The sequence below is a fragment of the Eubalaena glacialis genome, chromosome 1, assembly GCF_028564815.1.
Source record: "Eubalaena glacialis isolate mEubGla1 chromosome 1, mEubGla1.1.hap2.+ XY, whole genome shotgun sequence".
Taxonomy (NCBI): domain Eukaryota; kingdom Metazoa; phylum Chordata; class Mammalia; order Artiodactyla; family Balaenidae; genus Eubalaena; species Eubalaena glacialis.
Genome location: NC_083716.1, coordinates 177027031 through 177048917, shown reverse-complemented (window position 1 = coordinate 177048917; position 21887 = coordinate 177027031). Strand labels below are relative to the sequence as shown.

Sequence of the window (21887 nt, the reverse complement as noted above, 5' to 3'; positions counted from 1 at the left end):
CGTGCCACTGGAGTGGTGATGTCTGCTTTTTGTCTGTAATTCAACTGTCTATGCCGTTCATCCTCAAAGGGTAGGAGGATGGCTACCTGATCTCTTGTTTTCTGACTGGTACATTACTACTTTTTCAACTCCTTCTTAGCTGGTTGTAATCAAGCTCTGGGAGAAGAATATTTACCCAAGTATATCTTTTGTCTCTTATTTATTTATTTACACTCAAGTTTATTTTTTTTTTCAAAAAGAACTTGAGGTGACTTACAATATATCATTGCCTTATGATATATATCGATTTCAGATTAACTAACATGAAATACATTCTGACTTTAGTCCCCTTTTGGAAGTAAGAAGGTATAGGCAGTTGAGAGAATCAGGATGCTGATTACACCTGCAATTATCAATTGACTAAAAACTTCTTACACAAAAGGGCGATCCAATTGGCATTTTATTGTTCATAAGAAAGTTCATGTTGAATCCTATAGGAGGTTATCTGGAGTTTCAGGAAATGAAAAATTATCTAGGGATTAAATCACCTTTGGACAAACTTTTTGACAAAGTCCATTCTTTACAGACTTACACTTGAGGTGGAAAGTCTATTTTTGGAGGCTGGACAGTCTGGGACTTGGGACACAAGAGGGCGTTAGGCACAGAGGACACTTAGGCCAGTCCACAAGCCTGTCCCCTATGTATGATTCCTGGTGCCCTCTCATGGCCATGTGGCTTTCTTTTTCAGCCCCCCGGGAATGCACAGAGAGCGAGTTTCGGTGTGATGATCAGAGCTGCATTCCTTCTCGATGGATCTGTGACCAAAACAATGACTGTGGGGACAACTCAGATGAGCGGGACTGCGGTAACTGTCACAGCTCTTTAAGGGGCTTTCCAGAGAGTCTTGTACTAGCGTCAGCGTATTGGTCGGAAGTAGGGACTTCACATGTGTGTTTGGAAGGTTTTTTAGACTTAAATGATTTCTGTGTAATTTATGTAATATATAAACCTTAGCATTACAGTACCTTCTGCTTTATATATATATTTTCTATGCTTTATGATTACCTTATAGCAGTCTAGATCAATAATAATAGGGGAAAATCGCAAGAGAGTTTTAAAAATCTCATTTTAACTTAAACCTCTGCTAGGAACAGAGTTTAATCTACATGGACCTTATAAACAAATAAAAACATTGGTCTTCCTACTATTCTCCAGAAAGTGGCCCTAAAAGATATATACAGCTGTAGCTCCCTGGTGTAGAGGTCAGATGTTAGAATAGGAATCATAAACCCCAAGTAGTTTTATAGCTCTTACTGATTAAGGGTTGAGTCTGAGAAAAATCAGCATGCAAAACAGTAAAAGTTGGGGAATTCAGGTTTTTGAGGAAAAGTTTAAGAGCTAGAGATATTTAATAGAAGAGAGATCGCTACTTCCATCTCCATATTTTGAACAGGGAAGGTGTACCTTTGAGAGTTTATTTACTCACTAACCACAAGGCGTGGGTTTGTTGTGAGCCAGTCACCGGGTATGGATAGGAATGTGATGGAAGACTTACTACCCTCCATGGAACTAACAGTTGTCTGAGAATGCCAAGGCATCCTGGAAATGACAGTCTTTTCTCTTCAGAGATGATGACCTGCCATCCTGGATATTTTCAGTGTGATAGTGGGCACTGCATTCCTGACCAAATGAAATGCGATGGGTTTGCCGATTGTCACGATGCCTCTGACGAAGCCACTTGTCGTAAGTTTCTAGACACCCGTGGCACCATTTGTCTGAAATGTATGGATATGGCAGTTTAGACCCAACCTTTCCCATCAGCCACCACTTCTTATATTAAAAGACCATAGATATTTTCTATTCAGCATTCATTGATAATTGTCAGTTTACCTGGGGCCTGAGTCACCATGTCCATATATTTCACAGTAGACATTCAAGTGCATTTCATTAATAATATTTCAAATAGAGAATATATTAAGTGTCTGTGCTAACGAAAGTATTTATATGTTATCAGCTACTCTACAAATCGTTAATTGGATAAAAACTTGGCAGGTAAAAGAATATTCAAGCAATGAATAAAAGGGTATTCAAACATAATGAAGTCCCAGCATTAAACATTTTCTGAATTGAATAATGGCATATAAAATTGTTTAAAAGTATAAAGCCAATATGATCATTTGCATTGTAGTCTTTTTGAATCACTGAATAAATATTAACTGTTGATGATTATCCATGATGGATTTTGTTGATAATGCGGTTGCCGCATCTTAAAACCTGGTTTCCAAGAGACTGTATAAATGGATGATAGGAAAAGCCAGTGCTGACACCGCTGAAGGGTTGCACTTGCCTATAAAGAAAAAGTGCAGTGCTGTCCACAGAATGACTCATGTCATTGAATACTGGGCTTGGTCATCTATCCTTAAGAAACATTCCGTCAGAATTTCAGACAGTTTAAAGCCACAGAACATCTGGTTGAATCAGGAAGGGCAGGCTATAATGGAACTCTTTCCATTAGGAGAGCTCTTTCTGTAAAGGAGGAACAGCCGGATAGCTTTCCAAAAAGTATCTTTTTCTAATAATTTGACTATGTCTCCTCCCCACCAACAGCCACTCGCTTTCCCAATGGGGCATACTGCCCAGCTACTATGTTTGAATGTAAAAATCATGTTTGTATCCAGTCATCTTGGAAGTGTGATGGTGATAACGACTGTGGCGATGGTTCTGATGAAGAACTTCATCTGTGCTGTGAGTGAGAGAGACTGGGGGTGGTGTTGTCAATGTTTCTTATGTGGAGCATGTGATCCAGGAGGGCGGTTGTACAATTTTTGAGTACTGGACACATGATCTGCATTAGTGTGGTTTCACTTGGCCTTCCTGCTTAGTTCTCTACTTGGAACATGAGAAAGTTGGGCAAGCATCCATAGTGTTAAACATTTTGTGGCCTTCCAAGGCAATTTGCATAAATAGAGGCAGATCTGTTGTGGTTGAAGTCTGAGTTAGGGTGGGGGTGTACATCTCTCCTGCTCCATCCTACTTTCAGTGACCCTCAGAGTACTTCTGCTAAACCCCCAGAGCTTCATAGAACACCTTTAGGAAATTTTAAAACTAGTTAGTCCTTAGTCACTTCACTTTACATCATAATTCAAGCCCATCTAATTCTTTTCTGTTGTATGATGCATATTTATTTATTTATTTATTTAAACATCTTTATTGGGGTATAATTGCTTTACAATGGTGTGTTAGTTTCTGCTGTATAACAAAGTGAATCAGTTATACATATACATATATCCCCATATCTCTTCCCTCTTGCGTCTATTTATTTTTTAAATCAGTGAGTCTCAATTTGGGTACCCATCAGAATCACTTGGGGAGAGGTGTTTCAAAAGCACATGCTCTGGTCCCACCCTAGGCTTAGACCTATTGAACCAGAATGTCCAAGGACATATCAGGCCTGGGCAAAATGTATATTGAGAAAGCTCCTTAGCTTTTAATTTAGTCTCCTGGTTGAGAACTACTGATTTTAACAAAGTGAATGAAACTAGAGTTTGTTTTGGTCATTTTGCTCCATGCTTTGAGTCATTGGAGAGACTCGAGGTCAGTAGTTCTCAGAGTGTCATCTCTGTACTAGGAGAGTCAGTATTACCTGGGAACGTGTTAGAAATACAGATTCATGGGCCCACCCCAGATCTACCTGATCCGAATCTCTGGCAGGGGGACCCAGCACTCTCTGCATTAATAAGCCCTCCAGGTGATCCTGATGCAAGCTAAAGGTTAAGAATTTCATGTAAGTAAAAGCTCCCAACACAGGAGAAGACACTCCCAGAAACATTCCTTCTGGAACTCTTGGTTAACTCCTAGTCTGACTTAGCTGCAATTTGCTTCTGAGGTTCTCATCACCTCTTCCATTCAGTTTCCTAGATTCATCTGCATTAGTGTGCTTTCACTTGGCCTTCCTGCTTAGTTCTCTACTTGGGACATGAGAAAGTTGGGCAAACATCCATAGTTTTAAACATTTTGTGGCCTTCGAAAACAATTCATTTTTAGCCCAGGGATGTGACTCTAGAAAATGATATATCAGAGTATTCCTTCCCCCCAGAGAACTTTGAATTAGTGTACATTATATTTTCCCAGTGGCATCCCAACACTTTCCTTGCCACATCTTAGTTTTGTATAAGGAACTAACCATGTTTTGTTTTGTTTTTCACTTGATGAATCTTGAAAAACATCTTAAGCATGTGTAACTTTCAAAGAAGAAGTCCTCAGGAAGTTGCTTCCCTCTAAAAGATGAAGTGCCCATAGTTAGTAATATTAAACTTTGGGGAGGCAGAGACATATAGCCACATGAAGAAGTGACCAACACTGTTTTATAATGTTTCATTTGCCTTTCACAGCAAATAATTCTTGCAAAGTTCTATTAACGATACTTCCAAGAACCAGCTCTCAGAGCTGAATTTTTTCCCCCAACCTCATTACAAGTCTCTCCTCTTGCTCCCTGTTTGTGGTACCCAGGCAGAAGGAAAATCAAACAGCCCAAGTCCTCCATGGGAAAGAGGAACACACGTGTGTTGAGTTCACTGAATTCCTGGTACATGCATAGAGGACCGTTTCCCTGTAGCAACTAAGGGACCTGAGTTCTACCTGTAGGTTCCTCACAGGGACACAAGCATTAGCCAGAGGTCTAATTCTGGATAATAAAGTGAGTCAGGGTTTGCTTATGAAATATCAACTTTAAGTGCAATAGGTGAGGTAATTCAGGTAGGAAAATCCATCATGGTGTAAAACTTTAATGAAAAGACTTTGTGTTCTAGAGGCTCAATGATAACTCCAGTCAGAGGGACAAACAGTGGCCTCTTGGCTCAGGTATGGTCCTGCTGGCCTCTCCAGCCTCCTGGCCACCATTGTCCCTCTCACTCCATGCTTCAGCCCAGAGACCTTTTATTCAGGTCCAGAAGCCTGCCTTCCTGACTCAGAATTTTTCCATGTGAAGCCTCTTCTGACCCCTCCTCCCCCAGATCTATATCATATCTCCACAGTAGATGCTTTCACAGCATGTTTCCTTTGTGGCTCTTACCACAGTTGTAGTTGAATGGTTAATTTGTAAAGTCTGTTCTCCTGCTAGAATAAACGTCCCATGAGGATAAGGATTGTGTCTTTCTTTTTCCCAATTGAATCTGATGCCCGGCACAGCGCCAAGGTGTCAACTAGACACTCAGAGCTATTTGTCCATTGGTTAATCGAACAAACCAATGAAGGGATGAATCAAGCAAGCCTGGCGCTGGCACAGGAGTGTTTTTAGACACTGACCCTTATGTTTTGCTCTTAACCTGTACTTTTGCTTTTCCATCTTGTGTTTTAGTGAGTGTTCCCTGTGATTCACCACACCGTTTCCGGTGTGACAACAATCGCTGCATTTATCGTCACGAACTGTGCAACCATGAGGATGACTGTGGAGATGGAAGTGATGAGAAAAAGGAGAACTGTAAGCAAAAGTCAAAAGGGAGAAGGGAAAAAGAAGGGCCCCCAATTGCTTGCAGTTTGCAAAATGTACCTCAGGGATTTCAGTTTGTTCTGTAGAGGCTTGAGCTGCACCCATGAGTGCAGATCTCCGTGGACATTATTGTTTGCAAGACCCTATAAACACGCATCACTCAGATGCAACCCTTCCCCGCTTATTCCTATTTCATTTGAACCAGATGTTGGCAAGTTCCTTAAGAAAGTGAGAACAAATACTAAACAGTGGTTGAGTCACACTTCACAAACTAATGGTTTCTCTCTTTTCAAAGATGAGGTTTGGTCACTCTTCAGCCTAGAGTTTCTAATTGCCAGTCTAGGTATGGGAAATTCTCAATGCCCCACTGAAAAGATCATGTTAAATAAGGCAGCTCTGGTGTTCACAGAGCTTATCTAATACCCTTCTTTAAAATGAAAATGCATTTCCCAGAAGAGAAAGATGATAGATTATTTTAAGAGATAAGTTTCAAACTGGCTGCATTTAATATTTTAGATATTGAAAAATCTGCGCTTTTCCATTTTGAGACTTTTAAATTTATCCATTGAAGGAGAGAGTTGATTAATTTTCTGGGCAATTTAATTTATCTAGAAAAAGTCAGTGAGGAAAATTATTTCTCCTGAGTCGAATTACTTTTTTTCTTAAAAGGATATTATCTGGGAAAATTTAGATAAATGCTTAACTTTTCTATTTTCTATTCCTTATGTTGATGTGGGCTTAGAATGCTTACTGTCAGCTGCCATCCCAGAGGGCCATCCCGGGGACTGGGTGTCAGGGGCACTTTGATACTATTGCCATGTTCAAGTTTGTACCCTCCCTCTCCCTCACCTTTTTGGGGCAGAGATGAACCTGTGGTTATAACATTGTTAATATGTTTGTTTGAAGCATAGCACAAAAGAATGAAAACCCAGAAATAAAACCTTTTTAAAAAATTGGGGCAGGTTTACCTGTTTCCCTCTTCTCTTTCTATTTCCCCTGTCAATCATGCCATTTTTCAATGGAGCCAGACATTTGTAGCATGTGGTCAAATCCCAGAGTGGGGAAAAAAAGGGGTAGTAAACTAAAATTCTTCTCAGGGAGCAGGATGTTAGAGGAATCACTGCTAGCCATCACAGTAGGCGAACTGCAACATTTCAATAGCTTAAAACAGCAGAGGACTAAAGTTTGATGAAGGTCAGGCAGCTCCCTCCATCCTGTAATTATGCCATCTGGAACACATAGTCTTCAAGGTTGCTGAGGCAGGAGAAGAGAGAAATGGAGGAGACGGTTTCCTAACTTCCTGGCCTGGAAGTGACAGGTGTCACACGTGCTCACGGTCCATTGGTTGGCCCTAGTCACGTGGTCCCAATCTAACTGCACGGGGGACTGGGAAATGCAGGGAAGTGCGTGGATATTTAGTGGACACCATTTGTTTCTACCACAATTTACCCTGGTGTCACTAAAATTCCCCGTGCACTTTTCTTTCCATGCATAGAACACTCTTAACCCCTCCCCCAGGGACATAACCCAGAGTCCCTCTCAGTAAATGAAATCCAGGAGCTCCAGGTGACAGGCACTAGTCGTGCCATCAATTCCAGATGTGTTTCCTCTTGGTCTGGAGACCCATAAACTAAGAGACTAGTTTTATTTGTGTCTCCTGCCCCCAGTAGATAGTGGTAGAACAGGGGGAGCATAATGGAAATAAACATCCTCATTGGGAAAGAAAGAATGAGAGACTCATTGCCATCCCTGTTCTGTAGCAATTCTGAAATGCCACTGGGCTATGGTGGCACATGTTGGCCCAGGACAGTCCTGATTTACGTCTGTTGCCCTAGTGGAATTGTTAATAGAGCTCCTTTCCCTCTCACAAGCGTATCGACTTGGGGAGTAAATGGTATGTTTACCCTGTGCAGACATTGTGAAGGCCCTTATATAGTGGGGAGTGGAGGAGATTCATTGATGAGGTCAAGACTCTGCCCTCAGAGGAGCACCTACACCCATTTTTCCTCATTGTCTCTGCCTCCGCCCTTTGGGAGTGGTTGCTTGTCTATATCCCTCTTCAAATGAAGAGGGAACAGGGGATTATGCCCTCCTTAGGGGCGGTACAGCGTTCCCAGCCACTCCCTGCTTGTAGAAGGTTGGCGGCCCAAGAGTTTTGTCACCTCAGTCACAGTGTTTTGGTTTATTTGGTCATATGTTTCGGAAACTGAGCAGGCTTTTGATCTGCTTGCTTCCAGTTAGTTCTAAGTGTCAGTAACCTTACTCAGTGTTTTTGTTTGTTTGTTTGGTTTGGTTTTGGGTTTTTTTTTTTTGAGACACAGTTCTTGAATTTGTTGCATTTCTTTGCTTTGCTTCCCTCATGCACCTTTGTGTCAACTTTGTCAGTTATATTCAGGCCAGAAAAGTAGATGGGCTTTAATTCAACTAAGAGATTTGACTGGTCCTTTTTAAACTTCAGAGTCTTGTGTCATCGAAATGCAATAGGTTCTCTGCAAACTGCAAATTTCTGGACTTTATTTTCTTTGATTTCTGCTTGTAAATCAACCAGTTCTTCCCCGAGCTTATCTCTTTCTTGCCAAACTCAGGTAATGGCAACCCGTGCACGTTATTAACATTCCATTTTCTAACCTCTTTGCCCAGATTGACAAGTTCAGTAAACATGTGGTCCGCCTTCCAGTTTTTCCAAGGTGACAGCTTTACAGATACTTTGCCACTGCGTAACACAGGTCTCCATCTTTCCCTCCTTTGGGATCACTTTCCTCGTTGCCTGCCTCCTGACTGACGCCAATGCCGAATATTTTAGGTGTTTGTTATGGAAGTGCCCTACTTCTATATCATTTAGGGTAATTAATACTAGCGACCGCAACCAACAAATCTCAAACTCTCAGTGGTGTGACATAGCAAAGGCTTATTTCTCACTCACGTAAAGGCCAGTGCAGGTTGCACGCCCTTCTCCATCTTGACGCGAGGCCACCTGATACACATGGTCCCTGGGTTGCTGAGCAGGGAGGCACATAGGCTTTAATAGCTTCAGCTGAGAAGTGACACGTGTCACCTCCAACTCATAGTCCATTGGCCTGAACAAGACACATGGTCCCAACCTAACTGCAAGGGAGACGAGGAATTGTAGGGAAGCGCACGAGCTTATTTGTGGAAATACTGCCTCTGCCACAGAAGGAAGCGTCGTGTTTCACAGAAGAAAAAGTTTTGACTTTACCTTATTCTTAAATTTTAGGTGTAGAACCGACTCCTAGACCTTGTACAGAAGATGAATTTAAGTGTAGCAATGGACGTTGCATTTCACAGCACCTGGTATGTGATGATGTCAATGACTGTGGTGACCATTTTGATGAGACGGGATGCAGTAAGTAAATACTTATTTTTATACTTCATTGTAGTAACTCAGGTTAACCTACTGGAAGCATGCAATAACATAAAGTAGACGATAACCACGTTTCTCTTTAATTTACACATTGTGTTCTGAACTGCAGTCAAGCTCATAGCTACTTGTTATTGAACACTTATTCTATACCAGACATTGTGCTAAACAGTACATGGATTATCTCATTTCACCCCTGTAACAATCCTGTGAGTTAGGTATTGTCTGTCTCTCTGTCTCTCTCTTTTAAACAAGTGAGGAAACCAGCTTACAGGTTAAATAAATTGGCTATGTCTTCCTGTCATTAAGAAACTGAGTCAGGATTTGAACTCTGATCTGTTTAACTGCAGGGCATATCCTCTTCCCAGTTCATTAGGTGCCTCTCAGCACCTTAAAGCTATTAATTTTGTTTCTTAGTTTGTACATTTTTTCATCTTAAGCCAAATGCAGTATCTTTGGCACATAGGGAAAGAGTGGTTGGTAAGACTGGAAATGTCACAGGGGACCTTGGAAGGACCACTTATTGTTAAGAGAGGATTTTGTGTAGGGAAAGGATGATGTATGCAATCAAGGGATGATTCTAGCTTAATATTGTGATGGAAATCTTGGAAGGGCATGCTAATAATTCGCACTTTGGTAGTCCTTTATAGCGTTTATGAAATGCTTTCACGTACGTTCTCTAATTTGTCACTCAAGATAGCTCCAGGGAATTACTGCTATTATGTCTAACTATATAATAAAGCTCAGAGAGCTTAAGTAACTTGCTTGAGGTCGCACAGAGTGGCAGAGGCAGAATTTGAACAGTCCTGGGACTCCAGTCTGGAAGAGCTGGCTTCTAGTTCCTCTGCAACTAGCTGTGCCACTTTGAGTGCATACTGACTTCGTCAGGCCTCGATTTCTTCTTAGGAAAAAGGAGGGAGTTCTTCGAACCCTGCAAGTCTGGACTTAGTCACCTTAGTTAGCTCCACATGCTTTCAACTTTGTGGGCTTTAATCGCCTTTTTCTGAGGCGCCCCAAAGATTTCCTGGCAAATTTTCTCCTGTGTGGGTTACAAAGGAAGATGAAGAATCAGCCATATTGAGTTGATTTGCCATTTGTTTCACACACTTTCTCAGTGGGGCCTGGAGTTTTGGACATAATAATGTGACTTGATTAAATATTTAAAAAGCATAAACATGATGGAATTTGTAAAACCCAAAGGTGGATTTGGGTTCGGCTGCCTAGAGACTGATATGTGAATGGTTCCAGGACTTTGGAATATTTCCAAGTTAGGCTTAGGTCAAACATTGGTTTCTCTTTTAGTTACCTGTGCCAGTTAAAAGCCTGAAAATTAACCGCAGTACTTTTAATTCAAATGACATTTAATTAAAAGCAGGGTTTATTTAAAGGAAATAGGTATCACAGGCATTAATATGGTATGGAAGCAGCATTTCTTTGCAGATATTAAGCGGATCTGTGATATGGAATTCAGTCTTACTGCAGTGGGCTAATTTGACTAAGACATAGAATTCTTATTTAAAACACCAGTTCTTGGATGCTGCTAATCCACTTGCTTTCCTTTTCTTTTCCTTTCTCCTCCTCTTCCTCCTCCTTTTCTTTTAAACAGGATCACTGAAGTGTTTTGGACATATGTTTTCTTTTTCAAAAATATTTAAAAATCATGAAAGGAAAGACATTAACATTTTTCTCATACCATTGAGGGATAAAGAAAAGAAGTTAACCTCAGGTTGCAAATATTATTTATGTGATTACAGAGATAGATTGACCTGCTATTTCTCTGTCTGGTAGTTCTTATTCCTTCTTCATAAAATGGAAAATAGAGTGTCTACTTCCTAAATAGAGTATCATATATCTGGGTTGGGGGAGATCTCTTGTATTATGAATTAAAATGGTGATTGTTTTCAAATGAAAAAAGTTACAGGAAGGTCTTTACATTTGAGGATGAACCTCATAATGTTATAGGGTTCTGCTCTTGTTAAGGACTCTTGCTTCACAAGAGTATAACTCATTCAAGGGAACACTTGGTCCAGAAATTTTTACCTCCTGGGATCCCTAATCACATTGTAGATTTTAGAGCTGGGGAGGAAATCACAGAGCCGCATGATGTACTTGAGACTCAGAGAGGTTATGTGACTGGCTCAAGGCTATTCATGTTGATAAGAATAGGGTCACATTTATTGAGCAATGTAATGGAGACATTACTTACCAACCTTACAGAAATTTAAAAGGTAATAGAGAAATACTATGAGAAACTTCATGCCAACGCATTAGACAACTTAGGTGAAAAGGATAAATTCTTAGACAAAAAATGCTAAAACTGCCTCAGGAAGAAATAGAAAATCTGAACAGACTTATTTAGCAATGTGTCATTGTTAAGAGCTCAGACTAGACCTTTATTATAAGAGTTTCACGTATAAAGCTTTTAAGTATGAAATCCAAGGGCAGCATTCCATTGAATGTCATTGTGCTCTATTTTGTGTTTTTGAAACTGAATGTTTTTAGTTTATTCAAACCACATATACTCATAGTCATTGTACCTTAAGGCGGCGGTCCCCAAACTTTTGGCACCAGGGACCAGTTTCGTGGAAGACGATTTTTCCACGGATGGGAGCTGGGGGTGGGGTGATGGTTCAGGAGGTAATGCGAGCGATGGGGAGCGATGGGGAGCGGTAGAGGAAGCTTCCCTCTCTCACCCGCCGCTCACCTCCTGCTGTGTGTCTTGGTTCCTAACAGGCTGCGGACCCGTAGTGGTCTGCGGCCTAAGGGTGGGGGACCCCTGCCTTAAGGGACCCTGAGAAGTGGCTAAGTTCACTTCTTTGCCTACTATAGAAGACAAATAGATATAAATCTATTTTTATTGAAAAGAATTGAGTCAGGAGATACCTGTATCAGTGTCTTTTATTTATACATGTGTGTATATATATACATGTATACACACATTTGAGATGTATCTATTTATATATAAACATTATTTATATATAAATATAATTATATAATATTAAGATAGTGGAGCAGGTGGTTACAGTTGTAAAGGGTCCCTGCCTGTGATTCTGTCCAGAACTGGATGCTCTGAGGATGAGCCTGGCAGTGCTGAGTATAATCAGAAAATTGCCTCAAGGATCTAACATTACATGTATTTGTACAAATGGTATTCAAGCCATTACCAGATATCCCTATACAGAGGTCTCTGATGCTCTGCAAAGCTTATGGAAAGGGGTCATCTCAAGATGTTCTATAATTGGCTATCTGTAGGTGTTCTTCTGATATGCCACTTGACTGTTCATTTGTGGCTGATGTGCTTTGTACTTTTCATTTGTGATGCTGGGATTTTGTTTTTCAGATACAGGAAAAGAAAGGTCATGTGCTGAAAATCTATGTGAACACAACTGTACCCAATTAAGTGAAGGAGGATTCATCTGCTCCTGTAGACCTGGGTTCGAAGCCAATAGTTTCGACAGAAACTCCTGTGAAGGTAGAGTATATTTCCTCCAATTCCTATTAGGGAGAACCTTGTACTTTTTAGATTCTCCATTCATTCCCTTTTACTAAACATGGTTTAATTCCCTTCATGGGGCTAAGCTCATGGTCCTAGCTCATGAGCTAGGACCATGACTCAAGGATGCCAGTTGCTTTTTCCCCATGCTATGTTACTGGTGCCTTGCAGAGCATTGGGCCATAGCTCATCTTCAGTAATGTCTGTGAAATTGAGATGATTAATGAAGACCTGAGTGATGATGGCTACTTACTGTACCAGTGTCTGAGATCAAATTTTCTTTTTTTCTTTTTAACATCTTTATTGGAGTATAATTGCTTTACAATGTTGTGTTAGTCTCTGCTGTATAACAAAGTGAGTCAGCTATACAACACAAGCCTTACTTTCTTCAAACAACACGTATTTATTACACACCTCCTTACGTCAGATGGAAATGAGTTCCCAGGTGTGGAGTCCTAAGGGAGCTTATCAAGAATGGTAAATATCAAGTATGATTTTAGGTGTATTTGATCATTTGAATTTACTGTTCCTATCTCATTGTGTGCCATACTCAGATGATTAGAATAGTTCTTTTAAGGGCTGAAGCTTAAGAACGCAATTGAAAAAACCAATCAATGACTTCCCTTTCTGAAGCCAATTAGCAGGAGGGAAGTGGTACCGAACATCGACAGCACAACAGCTGCTTCCCCAAAGGGAAAATCTTGTTCTGCTGTTGTACAGAGTCAGACTGCTTCTGTTTAAATCTGGTCTTTGGGACTTTGGGTTCAATAATAGTCCCTACCTCAGAGAGTCTTGTTGGAAGATTAAATGAGGAAAAAACATGAAAAGCATGTGAAACAGTGTCTGAAACTTGGTCAGTGTTCCACAAACATTGGCATCATTGCTTATGTTCATCTGCACTCTTCTCATCCTTATTGCTTGTGAATATGGATTTAAACAGAAGCAGGGTCTCTAAGGAATGGATGGGAGCAGATGTTGCCCACTGGGTTTTATTTTGCCTACAGACATCAACGAATGTGAGCAATTTGGGGTTTGTCCCCAGAACTGCCTTAACACCAAAGGAAGTTACGAGTGTTCCTGCGCTGAAGGGTTCAGGTCCGTGAGTGACAGCCACGGAGGACGGTGTGCAGCTGACGGTAGGATGGTTGACCTGGGGATTAACTGATGTACTCAGCAATGCTGATGAGTACAGTATAACAGGAAATAAACTTTAGAGTCTTATTTTGTAAATTCACCAGCTACTTCACTTCCAACACCCATCCACCCTCTTCTCCTCTCTCCTCCCCTGCCAAATTAAAACACTAACTACAACCCCCCAACAAATACATGAGTTCAAACAAGAGTCAGGGGTTACGTATTATTCTGGATTTAGCCTCTGGTCCACCTGGATACAAACTTCAAAAAGTGGACAAGATGTCACTCTCCAGAGGATTCAAACAACAAATGTTTCCCTGTAGGATGGTGGTCACCAAAAGCTCCCAGTCCTCTGAGGTCAAGGTTTGAGGCCCAGTAATCCAAAGCGGGTCACAAAAAACATTGCATTCAATGGGTCACAGTCAGTTGGGGCAAATCGGGAACATTCTGTTGAGAAATGTTTTTTTATTGTTCATGGACTACTGATCACAGACAGAAAGCATCTGGCTTATTTGCAACTTCAATCATTAGCTCTACATTTTAGGTTAATGCCAATATTTGAGAATCAGGCCTGAGTGAAAGCAGTAATAAATACTAGATAGAAATGACAATAAAAGTCAGAAGTATCATAGTCCAGATTTCCAGAGGTCTGATCTAAATCAGCGTATCTCAGTTAAGGGGTCTTTATGATCTTATAGATTTGAATTTAAAGTTTGTAAATGAGTTTAAGGACTTGATAAGAAAATAGCATTTTTATTTTGCAGATGAAGGGTAAAATGGCTGTTCAATTTCTTCATACAAATTGGGCTTTTAAAGCATACATTTGACTAGCATACTTAAATATTTTACCCTCCAAGCATTTTTGACACTGAAGGAAAACTAGGGTAAAGGCATTTGAACAGTTGGTGTGGTAATTAAGCGGCAAATTAGAAAATGTTTAACTCTTAACTAACGAGATGACTGAAATAAATTAGAATATTTATATAAAACATTATGTCAAGATAAAGGAAATATATAAAATGAACTTTCAGAAGTTACTTAAGTTAGATTTGATTGACATTATGCAAGTAAATTAAATTTTAAAAATTCTAGGCAATGCATCTTGGAATGAGTCACCATTTACATAGCTGCTTTAAGTAAAAAAAAATTTTTTTTAAACCAAGAACAAGCTGTTTTTTGTCATTAGCTAGAAGCTAAATTGGGTCACAGAGCTGATTGCCTGCTAAAAGAATCATTAAAATCTGTCAGTAAAGAATGGGAAATGAGGACTTCCGGGTAAACTTTTAGTATGACTCTACATGTTGTATTTCTTCTGTGAGACTGAATGTCTACAATCTTGTCTGTTTTACTGTCAGTGAAAAAAAAATCAGTGAAAAAGAAGTAGCTATCCAGGGGTCTCAGTCTTGGCTTAGCTTTAAACTGTTGCCCAAAGATAAAGAACTGATAATATCCCTAACAGAAATGTTAGCTTTCTACCTGAAATGGAGACAAGGATGTCGACAGTCACAGATTTTGCAACCCAGTTGATGGTCCGCTCTATTCATTAACAGAGATCAATTTTTAGAAAAATTCATTTTTGTTTTGTTTTGTTGTGTTTTTTAAGGGCAGGGAAGATATCTGCTGTTTTATATCCTACTGTTATAAACACAAGTTCAGGTAGCATTCAAACAGATTAATCAGCCCTTCATTTGTTTACAGGTAACCCTCCTTTGCTGCTACTGCCCGAAAACGTGCGAATTCGAAAATACAATCTGTCATCTGAGAAGTTCTCAGAGTACCTTGAAGACCAGGAACGCATTCAGGCTATGGATTACGATTGGGATCCAGAGGGCACAGGCCTCAGTGAGTATGAACTGTGGCATTGGTCATTGATAGCAGTTGAATACATTGAATTATAAAATGTTGAACTTTGGGGAATTTATTTCTAATGAGTGAATGTTGTTGCCTGAGTGGAAGAGGATGCTCCTCCCGTCCAGCGTGCTCCAGACAATTTAGCTGTGGCCGTGCGTCCCAGCCAGTGTTTCCCACCTTCTCGCTGAACCTTCTCCCATTTCTGGGGACTGTCCTTTCAGGATCACCTCATGTCCCTTGGTTTCCTATCTCCTTGTCTTTGCCCTTGCCGAGACCGTTCTTCCCCACCGTTGTACGCTTGGAAAATTTCTACTCAAAGACCCAGTTCAAAGTCACCTCCCCTCTGATATCTTTGATAATCCCTCCCGGCACAGTTCTGTGAGCCTGTAGCATTTTATACACGCTTCTACTAAAGCACATGTTTTGTTGAGTTATAGCTAATTGTCCACGTATTTCTCTCCCTACGTCTTAACTGTGTGCTCTTTGGAGACAGAGATTGAATTGAATTCATCTCTACGTGCCTGGCATCTGACCCAGCATCTAGTACAGTGCGTGTGGTGGGTGCTCAATGAAGGAAAAATGAGTGATGCTTACTGTGGAGTCTCTCATGGCTCTGTATGGCGTGTGGGAGACGGTAGTAGGGCAGGAAAACTTGTGCTCTATGCCTGTCTCCCTCATCTACTAGCTTTATGACCTTAAATAATTGTAACAATTCTCTGGATCTCAATTTCTTATCTGTAAAATAAAAGCAGTAATCTTGTTCGGCCTGCCTCCCTCTAAGAGTTGTTTTGAAAACCAAGTGAGATGACAGATATGAAAATGCTTTGCAAACAAACTATGTAAGATTTATTGCTGTTGTGTTTTCACATTTCATTATACAATACAATGAACTTTTCAAGAATGGTTCAGGGACTTCCCTGGCGGTCCAGTGGTTAAGACTTCGCTTTCCAGTGCAGGGGGTGTGGGTTTGATCCCTGGTCAGGGAGCTAAGATCCCACATGCCTCGTGGCCAAAAAACCAAAACATAAAACAGAAGCAGTATCATAATAAATTCAGTAAAGACTTTAAAAATGGCCCACATCAAAAAAAATCTTAAAAAATAAAAAAAAGAATGGTTCATACCTAGGAAAGTATGTGCCTTGAAAGTCAGTCTTCCTATGTTTTTTTTTTTTTTAACATCTTTATTGGAGTATAATTGCTTTACAATGTTGTGTTAGTTTCTGCTGTATAGCAAAGTGAATCAGCTATATGTATACATATATCCCCATATCCCCTCCCTCTTGCGTCTCCTTCTTCCTATGCTTTTTAAAATGCCTGCTGTCCAATATCCTTTAGTCTATACATAAAATAAGACTTCTCATCTACACAGCTCCTTTATTGCTAGTATGGACTCAAACTCTTAACAATTTGCCCCTGGTTTATCTATATGTTCTGTTTTGGAAACTAGAACGTGATCCTAATGGGGGTAAATAGGCTGAAATATATTTTAATGGATTACCTTCAAATAGAGAGGACTAAGTATCAATAAGTTATCAATTGAAGCATTTGTAGCTAATAGCTCAAGTATGATAGATTTTGAGGTTTGATCATACTGGTTGAATTGAATTATTAGTATTATAGGAACACCGAAGAGGTAGAGGTGTCAATGAATGAACAGTACTTCACCTGATTAGACCCAGTTCCTCCCTTACCTGGTGTTCCTAACAGGAAACTGACCTGTGTGTCTTGCCTCCGCAGGTGTTGTATATTACACTGTGCTAGGGCACGGCTCTAATTTTGGTGCTATCAAACGTGCCTACATCCCCAACTTTGAATCTGGCAACAATAATCCCGTGAAGGAAGTTAACCTGGATCTGAAATACATAGTGCAGCCAGATGGATTAGCAGTGGACTGGGTTGGAAGGTAAGTTTAGCTTCATTCTCCTCTTGCCTATTCTATTTTCCTGGCCAGAGCTCCCCTCTGCTCACCATGGCACATGAGTTAAACTGGCCCCGATTATGGGCACACTCAGCCTCAGGGGCAGCTGGGTGATGCCTGGGCTTCCTGTAGCCTCAGCAACTACCTCTGCTTCCCCATTGTGTCATATAAACATCATCACTTCCTATATTCTATGTGTGCCATGAAAATTTTGGGAAAGCCCCAAGGTCAAGATTTTATATTTTATCTAGGAGGGCATTCTTGCCAACAGAGTTTTGGATTCCAAAATGAACTTTCAGTATGGCTGCGCTGTTCATTTTGTGAAGAAATGGGACAGCCTTACATTCTACCAGCAAAGCAGTTGAGATGAAACATGTTCCTTTATGGTATTATTTTGAGGAGGAACAATCCACATATTGTGTTTTTGGGAGGCTATGTTGTCTGAAAAGATTGGAAATTTGACTTCCCTGTTTAATCTTTGGGTTTGAGTTAATAGAGCTGTTAGCTTCGATCTGCTCTTCTACACCTTCTAGAACTTCAGGGACCAGAGCCAGACATTTTGGACGATACCTAAATAAGAACCTTGAGTAGGTTTGTCATCAGATACATGCATGAGAGGCAAACTGTTGTGGAAGAATTAATAAGCTCCTTCTTCAAGGAAGAGCCTTGGGTTGGAATGACGTTTGTGGGAAAGTGATTACATTACAATCAGAATTCAACCATTTGTAGAACCTCTTATGTCCTTGAAATGAACTAATAAAGGAAAATGTTTGCTGCACTCTGGGAGAACAGAGAATCCTTTGTAGTATTAATTAATTTTCACCTTTTCACTCACTTGTCTGGTGCTCTTGGAAGACTTGAGCATCTCTACAGAAGTTAAGTAGGTCCCACTGTGCCTGCAGCATAACAGGAGACTCATTTCAGCAACTTCTGTCAGGAAACAAGACCTCAGAGAGTCATGAACTGGAAACTCTAGACTTTAGCACTTCCTTCTTCAAACCAACCAGGCAATGGCAGATCTGTCTTCTTCTTTTTTTTTTATTAATTAATTAATTTATTTATTTATTTATTTATTTATGGCTGTGTTGGCTCTTTGTTGCTGTGAGCGGGCTTTCTCTAGTTGCAGCGAGTGGGGGCTACTCTTCGTTGGCAGTGCACGGGCTTCTCATTGCAGTCGCTTCTCTTGTTGTGGAACAGGGGCTCTAGGCGCGTGGGCTTCAGTAGTTGTGGCTCACGGGCTTCAGTAGTTGTGGCTCGCGGACTCTAGAGCACAGGCTCAGTAGTTGTGGCACACGGGCTTAGTTGCTCCGTGGCATGTGGGATCTTCCCAGACCAGGGCTCGAACCTGTGTCCCCTGCATTGGCAGGTGGATTCTTAACCACTGCGCCACCAGAGAAGTCCCAAGATCTGTCTTCTTGTTTGAAGTTTTACCTCTTTCTCAACCTTAATGAATGAGTAAATTTAAGCAACTGCTGGAACTCTTTCTGCTTGTAAGAGACTGAGACCTGAAGCCTTAGGGATGGAATAAGGGCAGGATGGCTTTGCTGAGTTTGTTATTTTCAATGGCTATTTCCACTCATCCTTGGAGCTGATGCCAGATTCTTAGTGATTCCAGTGGGCTCTTGGCTGAGGAGGAAGCCAAGTCACAGGCAGTCAGAATGAAAGGCCAACAGTGTCTCACAACTCCTATCTAGAAACAATTGCCTCATAATAATGCCGGATGTGAGGTTCATCATCATTACCAATCCTGGCTGATACAGCTGCTTTGGGTGAATATCCCCTTCATCCGACACCCCATCACTTGTAACTTTCTACAGATGTCCCCTTGGCTGAAGAGATTGGGGCATTCCTGAGAGAGGGAGGCTGTGCTCTCATCACTGGTGTCTGAGTAGCTGTCTTGTTGGCCAGAACTTCCAAACTAAATGCTCTCATCTTCACACCTCTTCCCCAGAAGTCCAGTCTAGACTTTTCAATTGTTTAACTTTGTCTCTCTAAATTCAGGCATATTTACTGGTCAGATGCCAGGAGTCAACGGATCGAGGTGGCTGAACTTGATGGAAGGTACAGAAAGTGGCTGATTTCCGCTCAACTGGATCAACCAGCTGCAATAGTTGTGAATCCCAAACTAGGGTAAGTACTTGAAGGAGTCCTTAATGTTCTAGATATTTTCCACTGGATTCTCAAAAAAATTATATCTTCAATTATTTTTTCCTAATTGTACTGAAATTGTCCTTGGACTTTTTTGAGTGGCACCTATGACTATTTTCAAGAATTATCATATGCCCTAAAGATCACTTAGGACAAAACAGGCTTCAGAAGATGGACACTGTGTCAGGGGAAGGCCTCTGGCCACACTTTTTCCACAGCCCAGTTTGTCTAAAACCCACACATTTCTCAACAGAATTTAAGGACTGAGCAACACCTGATGATTGGTTTAGACTAGACATTGCAAAGTGGTGGCTGATGGGCTAAATATGGCCCATACACTTATTGGACTTGAACTTCACAGAGCTTTAAGTTTTTTGCTTTTTTTTTTGTAAACTTAGTAGATAACATTTAAATTAAAAATAAATATTTGTATTTTTGGCTTGAAAAATCAGAAGAACTGGTAAAGTTAGGTAGGTATGCCTTCCTTGATGCGGTATTGCCTAGAACTCTTAGACAGGGCTTTGCTTGATGCGGTGTTTGCCCATCACTCTACATTCATAACTGCCCTGTTCCGCCCATTTATCTTGCCTGCCTGATCCTTTCTAGGTTTTTAAAGGGTACAGTCCCTGGTCTACTCAGTTCTTCTACAATTAAGTATTAATTTCATGCAAAGTAATACCTTTTCAAAGAGTTAGAATGTAAGCTCCATGAGGGAAGGAATCTGTTTTGTTCTCTGATACGTTCCAAACACAGGATAGTGGCTTCGCACACAGCGGGCATTCAAGAAATATTTTTTGAAGAATGAACAGCTTTCGTGATTATATATTTTAAAAGGTCTGGATATATATCTTTGGACAGGGCTGGCCAGTTTCTATTGGGAAAGTGCAGTTCTCAGGAAGGATAGATCACAGATGCACAGGCTCCCCCCTTTCTCTCCCTGTCTTGTGTAAAGTATAAAAATAGCATCATTTAGGACCCAAGCCTCTTTGAAAACCAGTTGATTTCTCCACTAGATGAAATGGTGCCATGAGGAAACCTTCTGTTACAGGTTTATGTACTGGACTGACTGGGGCAAAGAACCTAAAATCGAGTCTGCTTGGATGGATGGGCAGCGTCGGAAAGTCCTGGTTCAGGAGGACCTCGGTTGGCCAACCGGCCTTTGTATAGATTATGTGAATGGTGACCGGATCTACTGGAGTGACCTCAAGGAGGACGTTATTGAAACCATCAAATATGATGGGACCGATAGGAGAATTGTTGCAATTGCAGGTTAGAAATTTCACTTAGAATTTCATATATTAAATAATTAATGTATTTCCAGTCTCTTTGCCCATTTTCGTAAGGAGGAACACTAATCTTAGGAGATGCTTTTTATAGTTTCTTAGATACCACTCTGCCCAGCTCCCAGCTGCTGATTTAAATGCAAATGAATCTATTAGCAATTATTAAGTCCTTTTTGTCCTTTTTGTAGAATTAAAAAAACCTGCTGTCAGCAGCAGATGTTGAAATAACCATTTCTTGTTAGGTTGCTTTGATAGAGATGGCCATCATGTGTTCCAATGGTAATCCGTGTCTAACCACTTCTAGGTACATTAGTTTTTAATGTGCTAGATTGCTTTTTATTCACAACTGGAAACATCTAGGAGAGAAGCATTTTGTTTTCTTATCTAGACTCTACAGAACTGCAACAATCCAGCACGTAACAGGTTTTTCTGATAAGCAGTGTCTTATGTTCACAGAAAAAAAAGATCTCTGCCATACAGATTGTTTTCTAAAAATAAAATAAAATCAGCAACTTGAAAGTGAGCGAGTCCCCTATAATTGGTGTCAGTCGGTAGGCATTGATCTATTTTAATTTCTGTCATCTTGATCTCCTGGTGCAGCACACTTTCATGGTCGTGTGTACAGAGAGTCTGCCTGAATGTTGCTGGAATTTTAAGGTGTTGCCTAAGAGATAGATCCAAGCAGTTTGACTTCTGACATAGAAGTGGGGCTCAGGTATCTTCTTTTCAGTAACCTTGTTTTGTTTTGCTTTTCCCCTGTGGGTGAACAGCAATGACCCCTTATAGTCTGGACATCTTCGAGAGCCAGTTATACTGGACATCTAAGGATAAGGGAGAAGTATGGATCCAAGATAAATTTGGGCGAGACGAGAAAGAGAAATTGCTGATAGTGAACCCTTGGCTCACTCAAGTTCGAATCTTCCATCAATGGAGATATAATCAGTCAGGTAATCACCAACCTTATTTCAAATTAATGGCTATAGTTTTTTTGGAAAATTGTGGTGGATAATAATAGGCTGATCTCCCTGTGCCTGAAACGTGTGTGTGTGTGTGTCTGTGTCTGTGTGTATTTTAACCGTTTTGACCGAAGAAGATAAAATTGGAGGTCGAATGAAATGATGCACACCACCAGCAGATATGGAGTAAAAATACTTCAGTCCTTGTTGCTGCTTGGAGTTGTGGGGTTGTACTCTTAGGCCACAGAATCCAGTAGG

The 21887-nt window shown here is 40.6% G+C and overlaps 1 protein-coding gene across 4 annotated transcripts in view; it reads left to right on the top strand.

Moving 5' to 3' along the window:
• Positions 1–21887, top strand: part of LRP2 (LDL receptor related protein 2) — a 197702-nt gene that overhangs the window by 161101 nt on the left and 14714 nt on the right. For all 4 annotated transcript variants that reach the window (XM_061184669.1, XM_061184659.1, XM_061184649.1 and 1 more), the window contains 12 exons: positions 728–844; positions 1606–1722; positions 2587–2724; positions 5336–5458; positions 8703–8831; positions 12187–12318; positions 13344–13475; positions 15172–15315; positions 17062–17227; positions 19244–19372; positions 20439–20659; positions 21444–21620. In XM_061184669.1, the coding sequence (XP_061040652.1) occupies positions 728–844; positions 1606–1722; positions 2587–2724; positions 5336–5458; positions 8703–8831; positions 12187–12318; positions 13344–13475; positions 15172–15315; positions 17062–17227; positions 19244–19372; positions 20439–20659; positions 21444–21620 (1725 nt within the window). The remainder of the gene's footprint in view (positions 1–727; positions 845–1605; positions 1723–2586; positions 2725–5335; positions 5459–8702; positions 8832–12186; positions 12319–13343; positions 13476–15171; positions 15316–17061; positions 17228–19243; positions 19373–20438; positions 20660–21443; positions 21621–21887) is intronic.